Source organism: Myotis lucifugus, unplaced genomic scaffold, assembly GCF_000147115.1.
Source record: "Myotis lucifugus unplaced genomic scaffold, Myoluc2.0 scaffold_304, whole genome shotgun sequence".
NCBI classification, from domain to species: Eukaryota; Metazoa; Chordata; class Mammalia; order Chiroptera; family Vespertilionidae; genus Myotis; species Myotis lucifugus.
In genome coordinates, this window is record NW_005871352.1 from 550361 (window position 1) to 564872 (window position 14512).

The 14512-nt window shown below is 44.0% G+C and overlaps 1 protein-coding gene across 1 annotated transcript in view; it reads left to right on the forward strand.

Annotated features, from left to right (window-relative positions):
- The first annotated feature begins 3928 nt into the window (after positions 1–3928).
- Positions 3929–14512, forward strand: part of TRIM9 (tripartite motif containing 9) — an 89660-nt gene continuing 79076 nt past the window's right edge. The window contains exon 1 of the mRNA XM_006100227.3: positions 3929–4750. Within this exon, the coding sequence (XP_006100289.1) occupies positions 3929–4750 (822 nt within the window). The remainder of the gene's footprint in view (positions 4751–14512) is intronic.

Here is a 14512-nt window from a genome sequence, read left to right on the forward strand (position 1 = left end):
GAGCATGGCTGATCACCAGCTGGAAGAGAGAAGACATTCCCTATAGTATTTCTATAATGTCATCAATTATACTCAGACTAGAGGCCTGGTGCATGAAATTCATGCATGGGTATGGTCCCTAGGCCTGGCCTGTGATCAGGGCCATCTTCCCCAGCTGCCCGCAGCCGGCCAGGTCCCCCACTGCCACCCACCCGGTTCCCCATTCACCATCGGGTGATCGGTACCTGACAGCTGGGTGCAGGAAATGAGAGGTCGGCTGTTCCTGCCCACTCACCAGCCCTACCTCTGCGAGGGTGGCCATCAGGCGATCGGAGCCTGCTGGCTGGGGAAAGAGACCAAGAGGTGGTCAGTGCACCTCATAGTTACTGGTCCAGTGGTCGTTCTGTTGTTCTGCCATTAGGGTCAATTTGCATATTACCCTTTTATTATATAGGATGCTTATTTCCCTTTGGGGGACTTTAAAGTCCATTATGGCCAAATAGTGCAACAGGAAGGTAAAATCTTCAAAGATTTACAAAAATATTTTAAATAAATTAATTCAAAAAGAATAATAAACCCTCAGGGAAGGTAAGCAGAATAGCTTAGAAGTGAACAAAGATCATTTTGGGGTATTTTATCACACCCAGAGCATGGCATAGAGTAGAACTCAGGATTTGTTGAATGAATGGATGAATGAACAAATGGAAGAACAAACTTCGAATCCTAGTCTCACCAATATTGACATTGAGTACTTTGCTTATCTTCAGTTTACTCATCTTAAAAATGGGGATAAGTGTGCCCACCTCTTCTTGTTATTATAGGATTGAAGTAGGTAATGTGTGTAAGTGAATAAATCCAATGCCTAGTGCAGAGTGAACAATCAACAGATAACAGTCATTTTAAGAGCTTTCCTGGAAATGATTTAGCTAATTCTTGACCAAATAGATCTCACAATTAAATCATCTCAATATATTTCATAACAGATCTAATATATTTATATTGCCTTTATTATAAATCTGTATTCTATTGAGTCTTTGTGAAACCAATAAATAGCATATTACACTACAGACATTCCCTACAACTATCCTTTATTTTGAACTATGCATACATTTTCTGCAATAAGCAGACCTCTTAGATGGTGCCTCATTTGGGCTGAGATAACAAAATACCATAGACTGAGAAGCTTATAAGCAACAAAATATTCTTTCTCCCAGTTCTGGAAGCTGGAAAATACAAAATCAAGGTGCTGGCAGTTTTGGTATCTGGTGAGGGCCCACTTCCTCATATGGTGGAAGGAAGCAAGGGAGCTTTCTTGTGCCACTTTCATAAGAACACTAATCCCATTCTCGAAGGCTCTGCCCTCCTGACCTAATCACCTCCCGAAGGCCCCCACCTCCTAATACCATCATCTTGGGAGTTAGGATTTCAAGATATGAGTTTTGGGGAGACATAAACATTCGATCTATAGCAGATGGTATCCTGCGGTAAGTAAAGTTCAAACTCATAAAAAGAGTAACAGCTGCTCACCTTGAAATGTCCAAAGCCTGGGCTCAAGGCTATTACGACTTTTGGGCAAATGCATACAAAAGTCATGGAAAGGATTGTAAATTATGAGTTGTACTAACACCTCTAACAGTTTCTTAATAATTACCTTCTTGTTTTTAGCAATTCTCTTGGGACCCCTAAAATAGATGTATCCTATAGATACAGATGTTCCAAACCCACATGAAGAAATTCTATGTAAACAGAATACATAAGCTTTTGGATGCTCTGAAAGTCAGGTTAAAAATAAATCATATAGCATTTGTGGTCAGTGTAACTTTTTGTTATTTATTTGTTTTGTTTTGTTTTTGTTAATTCTCACCTGAGTATATTTTTTCTATTGCTTTTTCAGAGAGAGTGGAAGGAAGGGAGGGGAGAGAGAGAGGAAATTTCAATGTGAAAGAGACACAAAGATGTGTTGCCTCCCACAGGTGCCCCCACAGGGTCAGGAGGGAACAGCAACCTAGGTATGTGCCTTTGACCAGGAATCAAACCCTCGACCCTTTGGTGTGCAGACGGAGGTTTTAACCACTGAATGCAATAGCCAGGGCAGTGTAACTTTAAATAACAATAAAAACATTTTCCCCAAACAGTGATCAAGTGCTGTTTTCATTGATAAAAGTGTGGAAAGATAACCTAGTTTATTGGACTATTTCTCCAAGGGCAGGGTTATAAAAAGTTATTTTTTTTTTCTGGGCAGTAAAGTGGCTTTAAATGTAACTGCATATAATCAAATTATCTCATTTTTGGAAGATAGAAAATTGGAACATTTCTTAGAACTTAGGAAGAGTTTTTGTTATTTCATGAATCATTCACAAAAGGCAGCCATGTCACTATGTCATTTTACTCAAAGATTTTTCTTTCTTTTCTTAAAAAATATATTTTTGTTAATTTCAGAGAGGAAGGGAGAGGGAGAGATAGAAACATCAATGATGAGAATCGCTGATCAGCTGCCTCCTGCATGCCCCCTACTGGGGATCGAGCCTGCAACCTGGGCATGTGCCCTTGACCGGAATTGAACCCTGGATGCTTCAGCTGCAGGCCGAAGCTCCATCCACTGAGCAAACCAGCCAGGGCTTTTTTTTTTTCTTTTCTTTGTTCTCTATCATAAACTCACCAGTTCTGCAGGCAAGGCGCAGGACCAGATATCTCCAGCAATGTTTGGGGAGAGGAAGAAGGGTGCTTAATATATGAGGACTAATACTAGAACCCTCTTCATCTTCTTTCCCCGCATCACCATCACTTAAGGAAACAGAAAGAACTCACCGTTCTGAAGCTGTGGTAAGGCCACGTGACATTGAATAATGTTGATTGGAGCCAAATATTGAGACTCCACAGCGACACAGTGATTTATCCGGAGCTGCTGAACTATGGGAGCGCAGAACAGGCAACCCATTCCTGCCTCGACTGAACCAAAGGTCCTTCCGGCTCAGTGCAGAGAGCACGGCGAGAACACAGCTTTGGGAGGCAGGGAACGTGAACAGGGGACGACAGAGGCTCGTTTCACACCACACCTTAAGCAGCCTCTGTGCCCAGCCCGAATTTAAAGCGGGAAATGAAGGGGCATAGATGTGAATTAATACAAGGAGCCTTTACATCAGTCACCTAGTTTAACTCTAGGAAGTCGGTATTATTAGGCACCAGGGACCGAGGGTGAGACTGGAAGAGACTCTTGCCCTGGCTCCCGCCAGGCGCCGTCAGACTCCCGGGATGCGGGAGCGCCGGGGGGCAGGCTTCGGCGGGTTCACGAGGGGGACAAAAGCCCGGCTGCCATACAGAAACCCGGGCCTCAGCGAGGGCCTGCCGAGGCTGCCAGCAGCGGAAGAAGAAGGGGGCGTCTGCTCAAAGCCAAACACAGACTGTTGGCGAGAAGCACCAGCCCCCTCCGCCAGCCTCCTCGCTGCGGGGAGGGGTTTCTCACGCCCCCCGCTCCTGGGTGACTGCACCGGAGTCGGAAGAAAGCGGGCGAGGGATGAGTCATAGCGCCTAATTCCTCCTTCCGAGTCCCCTCGCCAGCCCACGCCGGCCCCCTCCCGGGATCATGCAGCGGGGAGCGCAGACTTCCCCCGTCCTCAGATCCTCCGCCAAATCCACTCTGGCCTGCGGAGGAGGGGGAGGGACGGGGCGTTTGGCCAATAACAGCTTCGCTTTCTTGCCTGCCGCCCAATAGACTGCTGTTTACAGGCAGGGGCGGGACTAGGAGGGCAGAAGTGGGCGGTCCCGGGCTGGCCGGGCGCCGCGGTGCAGCAGCTCACAGGGAGCGCGTCTCACAGGTAGTCCGCGCCTCGGCGACTCGGGACGCGCTGCCGCCGCTGGCCAAGGTGCTGGACACTACCGACCTGTCGGCCACCTCGCCAGCTCAGTTGCCCGTTGCAGCCGCGGCTGCCTCGCTCCCACCCGGGTCCCCATGGAAGAGATGGAAGAAGAGTTAAAATGCCCCGTGTGCGGGTCCTTCTATCGGGAGCCCATCATCCTGCCCTGCTCCCACAATTTATGTCAGGCGTGCGCTCGCAACATCCTGGTGCAAACCCCGGAGTCCGAGTCCCCCCAGAGCCGTCGGGCCTCGGGCTCCGGGGTCTCCGACTATGACTACCTGGATCTGGACAAGATGAGCCTGTACAGCGAAGCGGACAGCGGCTATGGCTCTTATGGGGGTTTTGCCAGCGCCCCCACTACTCCGTGCCAGAAGTCCCCCAACGGAGTCCGCGTGTTCCCCCCGGCTATGCCGCCACCGGCCACCCACCTGTCACCGGCCTTGGCCCCGGTGCCCCGCAACTCCTGTATCACCTGCCCCCAGTGCCACCGCAGTCTCATCCTGGATGACCGGGGTCTCCGTGGCTTCCCCAAGAACCGCGTCCTGGAAGGGGTAATTGACCGCTACCAGCAGAGCAAAGCCGCGGCCCTCAAGTGCCAGCTCTGCGAGAAGGCGCCCAAGGAGGCCACCGTCATGTGCGAACAGTGCGATGTCTTCTACTGCGATCCGTGCCGCCTTCGCTGCCATCCGCCCCGGGGCCCCCTAGCCAAGCACCGCCTGGTGCCTCCGGCCCAGGGCCGCGTGAGCCGGCGGCTGAGCCCGCGCAAGGTCTCCACCTGCACAGACCACGAGCTGGAGAACCACAGCATGTACTGCGTGCAGTGCAAGATGCCCGTGTGCTATCAGTGCTTGGAGGAAGGCAAACACTCCAGCCACGAAGTCAAGGCTCTGGGGGCCATGTGGAAACTGCACAAGGTGAGTCCTAAGAAACCCACCCCTATCTCCCCGCGCCTCCGATCCCTCGGTTTTGCGCAGACAGTCCTCCTCTTTTGCGCACAGTGCATCCCAGCGGGGGCGCAATGCAGGTGCCTACAGCATTTGCTTCCCCCGTCTGGTGCATTGCAGGAAGCGCAGGCGGATCTTAAACCGAGCACACTGGAGTTGACTATCCCCAGAGAGTTGTTGCGGGGATGCCTTAGAGCGAGTCTCCCGGAGGCGTTGCGGGTGATCCAGGCGCAGGGCGCCCCCTCTCCGCAGCAGACGTGCCGCTTGCGGTTGAGGCCAGCATGCGGGAAAGCACTGCGTGACTGGGCAGAGCAGCACCAGTGCCCAGGGCCGCCAGGGCCGCTCCAGGGCAAAGCAGGCTGCTGGGCTCTGGCCATGGTCCTTGGGGAGCAGGTGGGGGCGGTTGGGTGGCGAGGACCCCGGTGGGCTGGAGCTGTTAGATCGGCAGGCGTCACAGTCTCCGTGGGGGCGAGAGAAAGCCACGGGCGGAATACTGATGAGTCCGCGCGTGCCCAGACGCCGCGAACCTGCTGGAGGGGCTGCGTGGGGGCCCGTGCTTTGCGCTCGGGAGGCAGAGGAGTGAGGAGTGGGGTGGGGAAATCCTAAATCCTATGGTCGCCTTGGCACCTGGGCCTGCAGGCTTAGATTCCGACCCTCCCCAGGGACCTGTGGCTGGAGTAGCCGGACCTGAGGTTAGGTGCAGTCAAGGCCTGAAGGCTGGGCAAGCGTCTCTCCCTGGGTCACCCCGTCCTGCCAACCTCCCACCCACCCGTTTGTCCAAGATTCAATCCCTTTCCTCTGTGTAAACTTTGAGACACCTGTTACCAGATTTATCTTTCTGGTCTCTTTTGATGGTGCTTCCACCAACACCTACATGACTTGTTCCCCTTTGACCTGCCTCATCGATGTCATTTCCTCCTCATTCCCTCTGCTCCAGCCACAATGTCCCTCTTGCTGTCCCTCAACCAGCACCAGGCACCTTCTGGCCCCAGAGCCTTTGCATCTGATGCTCCCTCAGCCTAAAGTGCTCTTCCCCAACGTGCTATCCCCATATCTGAGTGGCTCACTCTCTTGCCTCCTTCAGATCTTTGCTCAGATGTCACCTTTGTCCTGACCACAGTTGCTGCCACCCATCTCAGACATCCTTTAGTTTCCTTCCTACTCTATTTTTCTCAGTAGAAATTATCACTATCTGGCATGCTATATGTTTTAATTATGTTTTTTTTTTGTATGTCTGTTGCTTCCCTCCTCTCCCTCCATCCCCATACCCTAGAGAATAAGCTCCAAGAGGAAAGAGAGCTGCCCTGGCCAGTCTGGCTCAGTGGATAGAGGGTTGGCCTGCGGACTGAAGGGTCCCGGTTTCCTTTCTGGTCAAGGGCATATACCCAGGTTGTGGACTCAGTCCCCAGTGAGGGGGATACAGGAGGCAGCCGATCAATGATCCTCTCTCACTGATGTTTCTATCTCTCTCTCCCTCTCCCTTCCTCTCTGAAATCAATAAAAATAATTTTTTAAAAAAGAGGAAAGAGATCTTTATAATGTTATGTCCACAGGGCTTGGAAGGAAGGGAACCATTCTTGAGACGTACATAAATGTGACTTCTACTTTTTAAGTAACCCATTCAGTGGGGGTGTGAAGGGTCGGGCAGGGGTTCCAGATTGTTGTAGGGAGGGTTTCTTCACATCATTTCATTGCAAGCCCAGGGATAAGGCTGGGCCTAAAGATGGTGTTCAGTCCCCTCAGCTATGCCCCCACTCAGGATTTCCCAGCATTCCTTAGGCCTGGCCTTTGAGAGAGGCCATTGATATTTTATTTACAGAATAAAAAAATCACACACACCACTTTCAGCAGTCAGGGAGGGTTTCTCAACTCAATATTAATTGCACGCAATCCACACTTACAGTTATTTGTGTTCTCACATATAACCTATTAAACCATATTAGTCTTGCTGGAGATCTAATTCAGCACAAATTTGAGCTCCACTAGGCACATGCCATTATTTTGAAAATGCTTCCATTTAAATATTTTTAAATGACAATTTGAGTGTTTTCAAAATTTAGTTCACAGTCAGTTTTCATTTAATTGTGTGCATTCACTCTTAAACTGCTATGTTGTGCCTTTCTATCCTTGGAACTAAGAAATTAATCACCCTATCTGGAAAGAGGAACTTTGAGCCACACACTAATTAGGATGGTCAAACAAGAGCATTATTTTTCTGTGAACAAGAGCCTAAAGTACTTTATCCATTAAGTCTAAAAAAAAACCACCTTTAAACCTGTCTAGCCCCATGCAGATTTGAAATGTTAAACCATTTGTTTTATCAGTAATGGGAAGCTGTGAGTAGACTCGGTGATATGGACTGGGTTGAAATTTAGATGCCTGCTAAAAAAGAATAATGTTAAAGCCCTTGAGATTTAAATAGGCTAAGAAGGGAATGTTGGTTTGCTTTTTTTAAAGATAATTTCTTCTCTAATCTTATGCAGATTTTTTCCAAAATAGTAAATAGGTATAAATTTGGTCAGTCAATATCAGGATTATTAAACTTCCAAGAAAAAAATAAGGAAGAAGGATGACAGATTTAAACATTCACTTACCATCTGTTGATGAACAACAAACATTACTCCCCCATGTTATCTGTTTAATAGGGTAGTTAATGTGTTAACGCTTGATCTTTCTCATATTGTTAATGATACTTCTATCCTCAGAAAAAGCTCATGGGCTGGAAGTTTTATGCTCTTTAAGACATAAAAGAACAAAGATTTACACTAATTAATTCTCCCAAAGTTGGACAATTAGTTCTCTACACAGGTGATTACTAGACCCGAAAGTTTTCATTAACAGTCTACCATGTTAATTAGCCATTTCTAATGATAAAGAAAATCTTATCTATAATAATAAAAGCGTAATATGCTAATTAGACTGAACAGCTGAATGACCTTCCGGATGAAGCCAGGGCTGCGAGGGCCAAGCCCCTTTCACGAATTTTGTGCATCGGGCCTCTAGTGAATAAACATTTTCCTTGGGCACTAAGTCATTACCTTACTCAAGAAAAAATGACTGAAGTTATTTTTAAATAATTTTTAAAACTAGTTAAAATATATCTGTCAATTGACCAAATTAAAATACTTTTCAGGCATATATGACCTTCAAAATCCATGAAAAATTGCAATGCAAGAAGAGGCATTAAAAGATAAATATCTGCTATTAGTTTTATTTAGTATCAGCACTTGCTATGTTCCTTTATCCAATTTAGGTTGGTATAAAGAATTGTACACACGCAAAACAAATCATTTTGTAGATACTTTCAAATATATCATTGTAATCATTATTATTACTTTGTAATTTTTAGCAATTCACATTCCTAAATCTAACATTATTCTTGATTCCTGATGTTTTTTATCAATTATTGAATCAGTGATATATTTGTGGCCAGCTTTGTGTTTATGCTGTTGAGCAAGGATTTACTTTTTCTTTGCATCCTAAACACTAACTATTCATTCATTCTCAAATGTTATTTCTATCTTCTTTTTTGTTGTTGTTGATGATGATTTGCAATTTACAACATTTTAAAATAAACTGTCAGTTGTTATGCTTTGTTTTTCAAAGTATTCTGGGGGGAAAATATCTGCTTTGCAGTATGGTGACATCTCGTCAAACATTTCTGTAGGAAAATGTGTTATTTAATGTAACTAAAGTGATATTCAGTTAACTATATATCAACAGTAAACACAATATAATCTAAGACATTACCGTGGTAAATGTAACAGGTAGCATATGTTCATGTTTTTTAATTTTTAAAAAGTTTACTTCTAGTCCAATCAGAACATTCTGTGTGTAATGTAAACATTCTTAGAGGCATTAAGGAGAATGTTACAGATAAACAAAATTTTCCTCTTTGTACTGAGACATAATGGAAAGAACTAGATGACAGGAGATCTGGGTTCCAGATCTGATGTTACCACTTACTTGCTGGTAACGTAAAGCAAGTCTCATAACCTCTCTGTGCTTCCTACCCACAAGGATGCAAAGGAGCTAAAACTATACTGTGGAGGTATTTTGAAAAAAAAAAGTAAATGTTTACAACTTACTAACTTCGGTTTGACCCAGGAGAAGGTTTTTTAATAAAACAGAAGTTATTGTCTCACTAGTCAACAACTACTACATAAAAATCTCACCGCCCAGCTTGGAGTACTTTGCTTGCTCCTTCCAGAACACAGAGTGTAGTACAAAGGCTACTCTGGATGGTGGCCTAAAAGAGGGAACTACATCATTACAGGTCCATAGAGAAGCTCAGGGAATAAGAATGCTACCCAAAGGTTTATTTGTATATTAAATAAAGGTATCTTGTTTTTCAATAACGAAGCTAAAAATGATAACTGATATGACTCAGGTTTTTTTCAGATTCTCCAGTGAAGATATTATTATTATGTTGAGGTATTATAAATTGTTCTTCCTGTATATGCCACGAAAAGATGCTATTAATTGGAATTCAGGGTCAAATCACAGTTTGCAAAAAGTAAGAGAAAATGATCACAGCCATCTGTTATTAAGTAATAAGATAATGCACAGACAAAATTTACCTTTACCATGAATACAATAAATTGCACTTCTCTCACCTAAACACTTGCAGAGTGTGTGTATGCATATAACTGAACCTTGGCACAGAGGATAAGATTCATTACAAGATAAATGTTTAAGAATGAAATAGTTCTACATAATATCATTTTTGTCAGTTTTATGAGGGATTGTTGGTTATAACCCCACTTAGGTGATCTCAGAGGAATTCATGGGAAATGAAACAAAATCAACTCACAGAGAGAAAGGAACTAGGAAGCTGGAAACTAAGTTCACTCTCCATACTCATCAGTTTGGACTAAGTTATGCTGCAGTCACAATTTCCAAGTCTCAGTGAATTACAACAGCAGCGTGTAATTTCTTACTCATGTCAATGCCCACTGAGACTCAGCTGTGGCCCTCCTCCTCATCCTCCTTATTCTTGGACTTAGGCTGAAAGAGCCTATTTGAGATATGCCAAACTTATGGCAGAGGAAAGAGAGCAAAGCAGAACCCCTCAATGGCCCTTACAGATCCTACTCAGATGTGACATGTCACTCCCCTTACAGTCCATCGGCTCAAACAGGTCACGTGGCCCAGCCTGATGTTTGTGTCGCAGGAAATACACTCTTCTAACAGGGAGAGGCACAAGAGAAGAGTTCTGTAGAGGTGGGCAGAGAATATTTTGAACAAGTAATATTCTCTCTCTCTCTCTCTCTCTCTCTCTCTCTCTCTCTCTCTCTCTCTCTCTCTCTCTCTCTCCTTCTTAGCCTGCATGAGGCCCTACATGACTCCTCTAGCCCAGAATCAGCTCGACATTTCAGTTTAAGTCTGCACTAACTAGTGTCTCTTAGTTGACATTTTCAAGTTTAGAGAAAGAATCCAATTGGCTCAACTTGAGTCAGATGTTTACTGATGCCGTCTGGGTCCTGGCTCCGCCCCTTTGGTTAGGTGGGTGCAGAAGAATAGAGAGAGGCAAGTGAGACATTCACCTCAGGTACAAGACTTAAGAGGGCACCCAAAACTAGAGGTTTGGTTTTTTTTCTTAGACAGAAATGTCAAAAGAATAAGTAGAGGATTTTTTTGGTGTTTTTTGTTTGTTTTTTTTTGTTTGTTTTTTTTTGTTTTTTGGCATTTTAAGTATCTTTATCTCTGCAGACCTAAAACATTTATAAGTTTATCTGCGAAAACATAAAAAGATGTTTAAACCTGTAAGCAGGTACCTGCTTTATACTCACTTTCAGTTTTTCTCTTGTACCTTTTGCAAAGGTGGTTGAAAGAAAATACATGTATTCCTGTTCAAGAATACATGCCGGACCCGCTTTTACCATAATATGTAAAGCAATCTATGAACTGGAAAAGCCTATTGTTTAAGAATGAACTTAAGCACTGCCAGATAACATCGTTTCTCATAAGCCTTGCATGTTTTGTACTATTCGTTCTGATCAAAGAAGAAACTGTTTCTTAAAGAACTAGCATGGGAAATAGAATGCTCAACACTGTTGTGTGGTGTGGGAATGGCCACCTCTGTCATTAGCCAGTTAATTCTCATCTGCTGCTGATTTATGCGTGTGAGCTGATTTTCCAGCCAGAGAGCATCACCTCAGCTTTTTTTTTAGATTTTTGTTTACCCTCTTTTTACCCTTACTTAGCTTGCAGCTTGCATTTTTGGAAGCAACTGTTTGACACCAAATACTTACCACTCTCTCCCGTGTTCCAGTACCAGCCTGTGGGAGGGCCATACTCCTCTGACCTGTGGTGTCATCAGTCTAAACCAATGGTTGGCAAACTGCGGCTCACAAGCCACATGCGGCTCTTTGGCCCCTTGAGTGTGGCTCTTCCACAAAAAACCACGTGCGGGCGCGCACGTACAGTGCGATTGAAACTTCATGGCCCATGTGCAGAAGTCGGTATTTTGTGGAAGAGCCACACTTAAGGGGCCAAAGAGCCGCATGTGGCTCATGAGCCGCAGTTTGCCGACCACTGGTCTAAACCATTACTTAGTCTATGAACAAGGCAGGTTGCCGAGAGAAACAAATGTGAATATCAGAAGTTAAACAGTTTCTACCCAATAAGGCTTTTTTTTTTGTAGGGAGCAAATGCTTGGCAAGTTAAATATACACAGGTTCAATTGTATTACAAGTCATCAAAAGCCAAAGGCAAATGACTCTATAACATAATGTATCATTTTTGATCATCAGTACTTCAGTTTCTTTCCATCAGTACAAATAACCAACAAGTGATTTTACTGTAGACGTGTGTAGTCCACTGCGTAGTAGTTTTTGCATAGAGATATTCATGCCATCACCCAGATACACCAATTTATGAAATTGATGAAAGGGTGTAGCGTATCCTATGCCAACCCCACCCCCAAATGTTATCCCAAGAGCATTAGTAACAAAATCAAGTGTAAAATTGGACTTCCATCCAATCTAATAAATCTTACATGACACAGAGAAATCTGTGGTGCTTTTAACAAGCAGTTATATTGATTTTATTGACCATCAGTCATCTGGCCAAGACTTAGAAAAGAAATATGATAAACACCTTTCAGCACACAATCAGTGCAGTATGAGGAAGCTTGATGTCTACATTCAGCTTGTGCTTTATGGCTATCTTCTCCCATTATGGAAGCGAATCTGACATTGGTAAAATTTAAAACATTATTCAGGATTAAATACAATTTTCCCTACTTTCCCCTTTGAGGATCAAGAAATGTAGTATATAGAGACTTATATAAGCACTGAATTCCAAGCTGGCTTCAACCAGCACAATAAGGATATGGAATGTAACTACCATTTCCTTACAGTTCAAAAGTGGCACCTTTACTCCCGGACTGGGACATGGATTTCTGATTCCTCTGGTCACCGCATATCATAATTTTGTGGGAAAACATATTACTTAAACTTTCGGTATTAATTGGCAGATCAGCACATAAATATTTTACATGAATCTTTAAAACCACAAAGCAAAGATAATTTTAATGCTTCTAACATTGAGAACGTCCTTGATTCTTGTTTTCCAAAAGGCTGTACAGTCTTACATTTGTGCCAGCAATGTATGAGGGTTCTAGTTTCTCCATATCCTCCCCAATACTTGTTATTGTCTGTCTTTTTGACTAGAGTCACCCTAATGGTTGTGAGGTGGTGTCTCATTGTGGCTTTGATTTGCAGTGACTAGTGATATGGAGCATCTTTTTCATGTGTTTGTTGGCTTTTTTACATATTTTTTAGAGAAATGTCTGTTCAAATCCTTTGTCCATTTTAAATTGGGTTACTTCTCTTTTATTGTTGAGTTGTAAGAGTTCTTTTTATATTCTGGGAACTTATTCATTTATAAAATTTAAGGAACAGAGATGTGAGCCTCTTATCCCTTAGAGATACTTACAGGAAATAAAAAACAGACATAGAGCTGAGCATGAGGGAAAACTTGTCAAGACTGGCCCACCAGCACCGACTGCTAATTCCTTGCCCACAAACCTTTATTAGCCAGTTCTGGGGCAGAACTTGCATAAGCCCTACCAGGATTGGCTCCTGACTGATAGAAAACATGGAAAAGTCCAAAAGCAGGAGGGGGAAATAATTTAGTTATCCAGGTCGTGGATATGGTGGGAAGCTTCCTCGTTACCTCTAGTTCCACTTCTCCTGACTGTGATAATGAAGTACAATATTACCAAGTCCCAGCGGGGCTATGATTTCTGTTACTACCAATGTGGTATCCAAAAAAGTCACTGTAGGGTGTCAAGATGGTGGCTTCTCTGCTACATTTAAGAGTTATGAATGGATAGAAGGGACATTGGATCTTTGAGATCATTTGCCCAACCCGCTCCAAAGTCAGAACAATAAATCCCAGAACACTTCAGTACATCACCAAAGACACACAGTACATATTATCAAAAAAAAAACTTTGATTGTTTTAGAACTTGTATTAGGAATTAAGGAGATCCAAGTACCTATTTTCAGGTGTGTGTGTGTGTGTGTGTGTGTGTTCAATGAAGCTCAATTGAAACACTAATTCTCTCTTTTGGAGGCTCTCCTATGCCCCCAGACAACGATAATCACAGGTTTTCTTCTATAGTCCTTACCACAACTGTCAAAGTTTACCTTACCCTTGTTATTGTATCTTTAAGGGCATAGTATATATGTCTATACTATTGAGTTAATAATTTCCTCGTTATAAGTAAGGTCTTACTTTTTTAACATTGGCTTTTCATAGATAGTGCCTTTGCTCAAAGGATCCCTCTAATGGTAGGAGTTTCAGCACGAGGATGGAAAAGGAGAAATCTGTACAGATGAGGTTTTGCTTTGTCCCTTACACGGGGGAACTACTGCAATGCAGCACAGCTATCCCCTTGCATTGGCTGACTGACTGGCTCCTGCTCAAGCCAAAAGCACAAAGGAAGTTTATGGATGAAGCAAAAGAGAGCCTCCCGCTACTCCTCTCCCCTCCTGGGGCACTACTTGCCAGCTTTGTTGGCTCCTTACTGACCACTGGTACCCCCTTCTTCCTTCCGGCCTGTGGTCTCCTGTGAATCTTCTGTGTATGAGCCCAGATTTGGTTCCAATGCATGAGCCTTCTTTCCTGATCATCTCCATGCCTTGTTCTAACCAGTGTGTGTCTGGTCTTCTCATCCAGCTCCAAAACCTTGACCTGCAACTTCTGGGGAATGTCACTGCCCAGTCCACCTGGCTTGAGCACCTTCTGCCTCCAGCCTAACACTGGCTTTCTCAGCCCTGACTTCCCTCCCAGGGAAGGTCCCAGTGCTGACAGCTCCTCCACTCATACCTTGTGGGCAGCAACTTCAGGGTGGGCACTGATCCCAACAGTAGATTAGTGTAATGTACTTGGCTGGTCACCTGTAATATTAAAATAAGATGATAACATACACATCTGGGTTGTATAAAAAGGTACTCACGTAACTCTTTTCTTTTGAAACATGTCATAAAATGATTTAACTAAATACAAACACAGAATCCATTGACAAAAAGCCACCACTGAAATTAAATGTGATGGATATATAATAGAACTTGGAAGCTCTGCTTACGTTGAGAGCAGGAAGTACAGAATAATTTATAAATTTAATCTACAAAACAGGGAAGGAATGATTTAATAGGCAGAAGATTATTACCCAATTTGGAGGCTAGCCAAAGACTGGTCAATTACTCTCTTCTGAGTGGA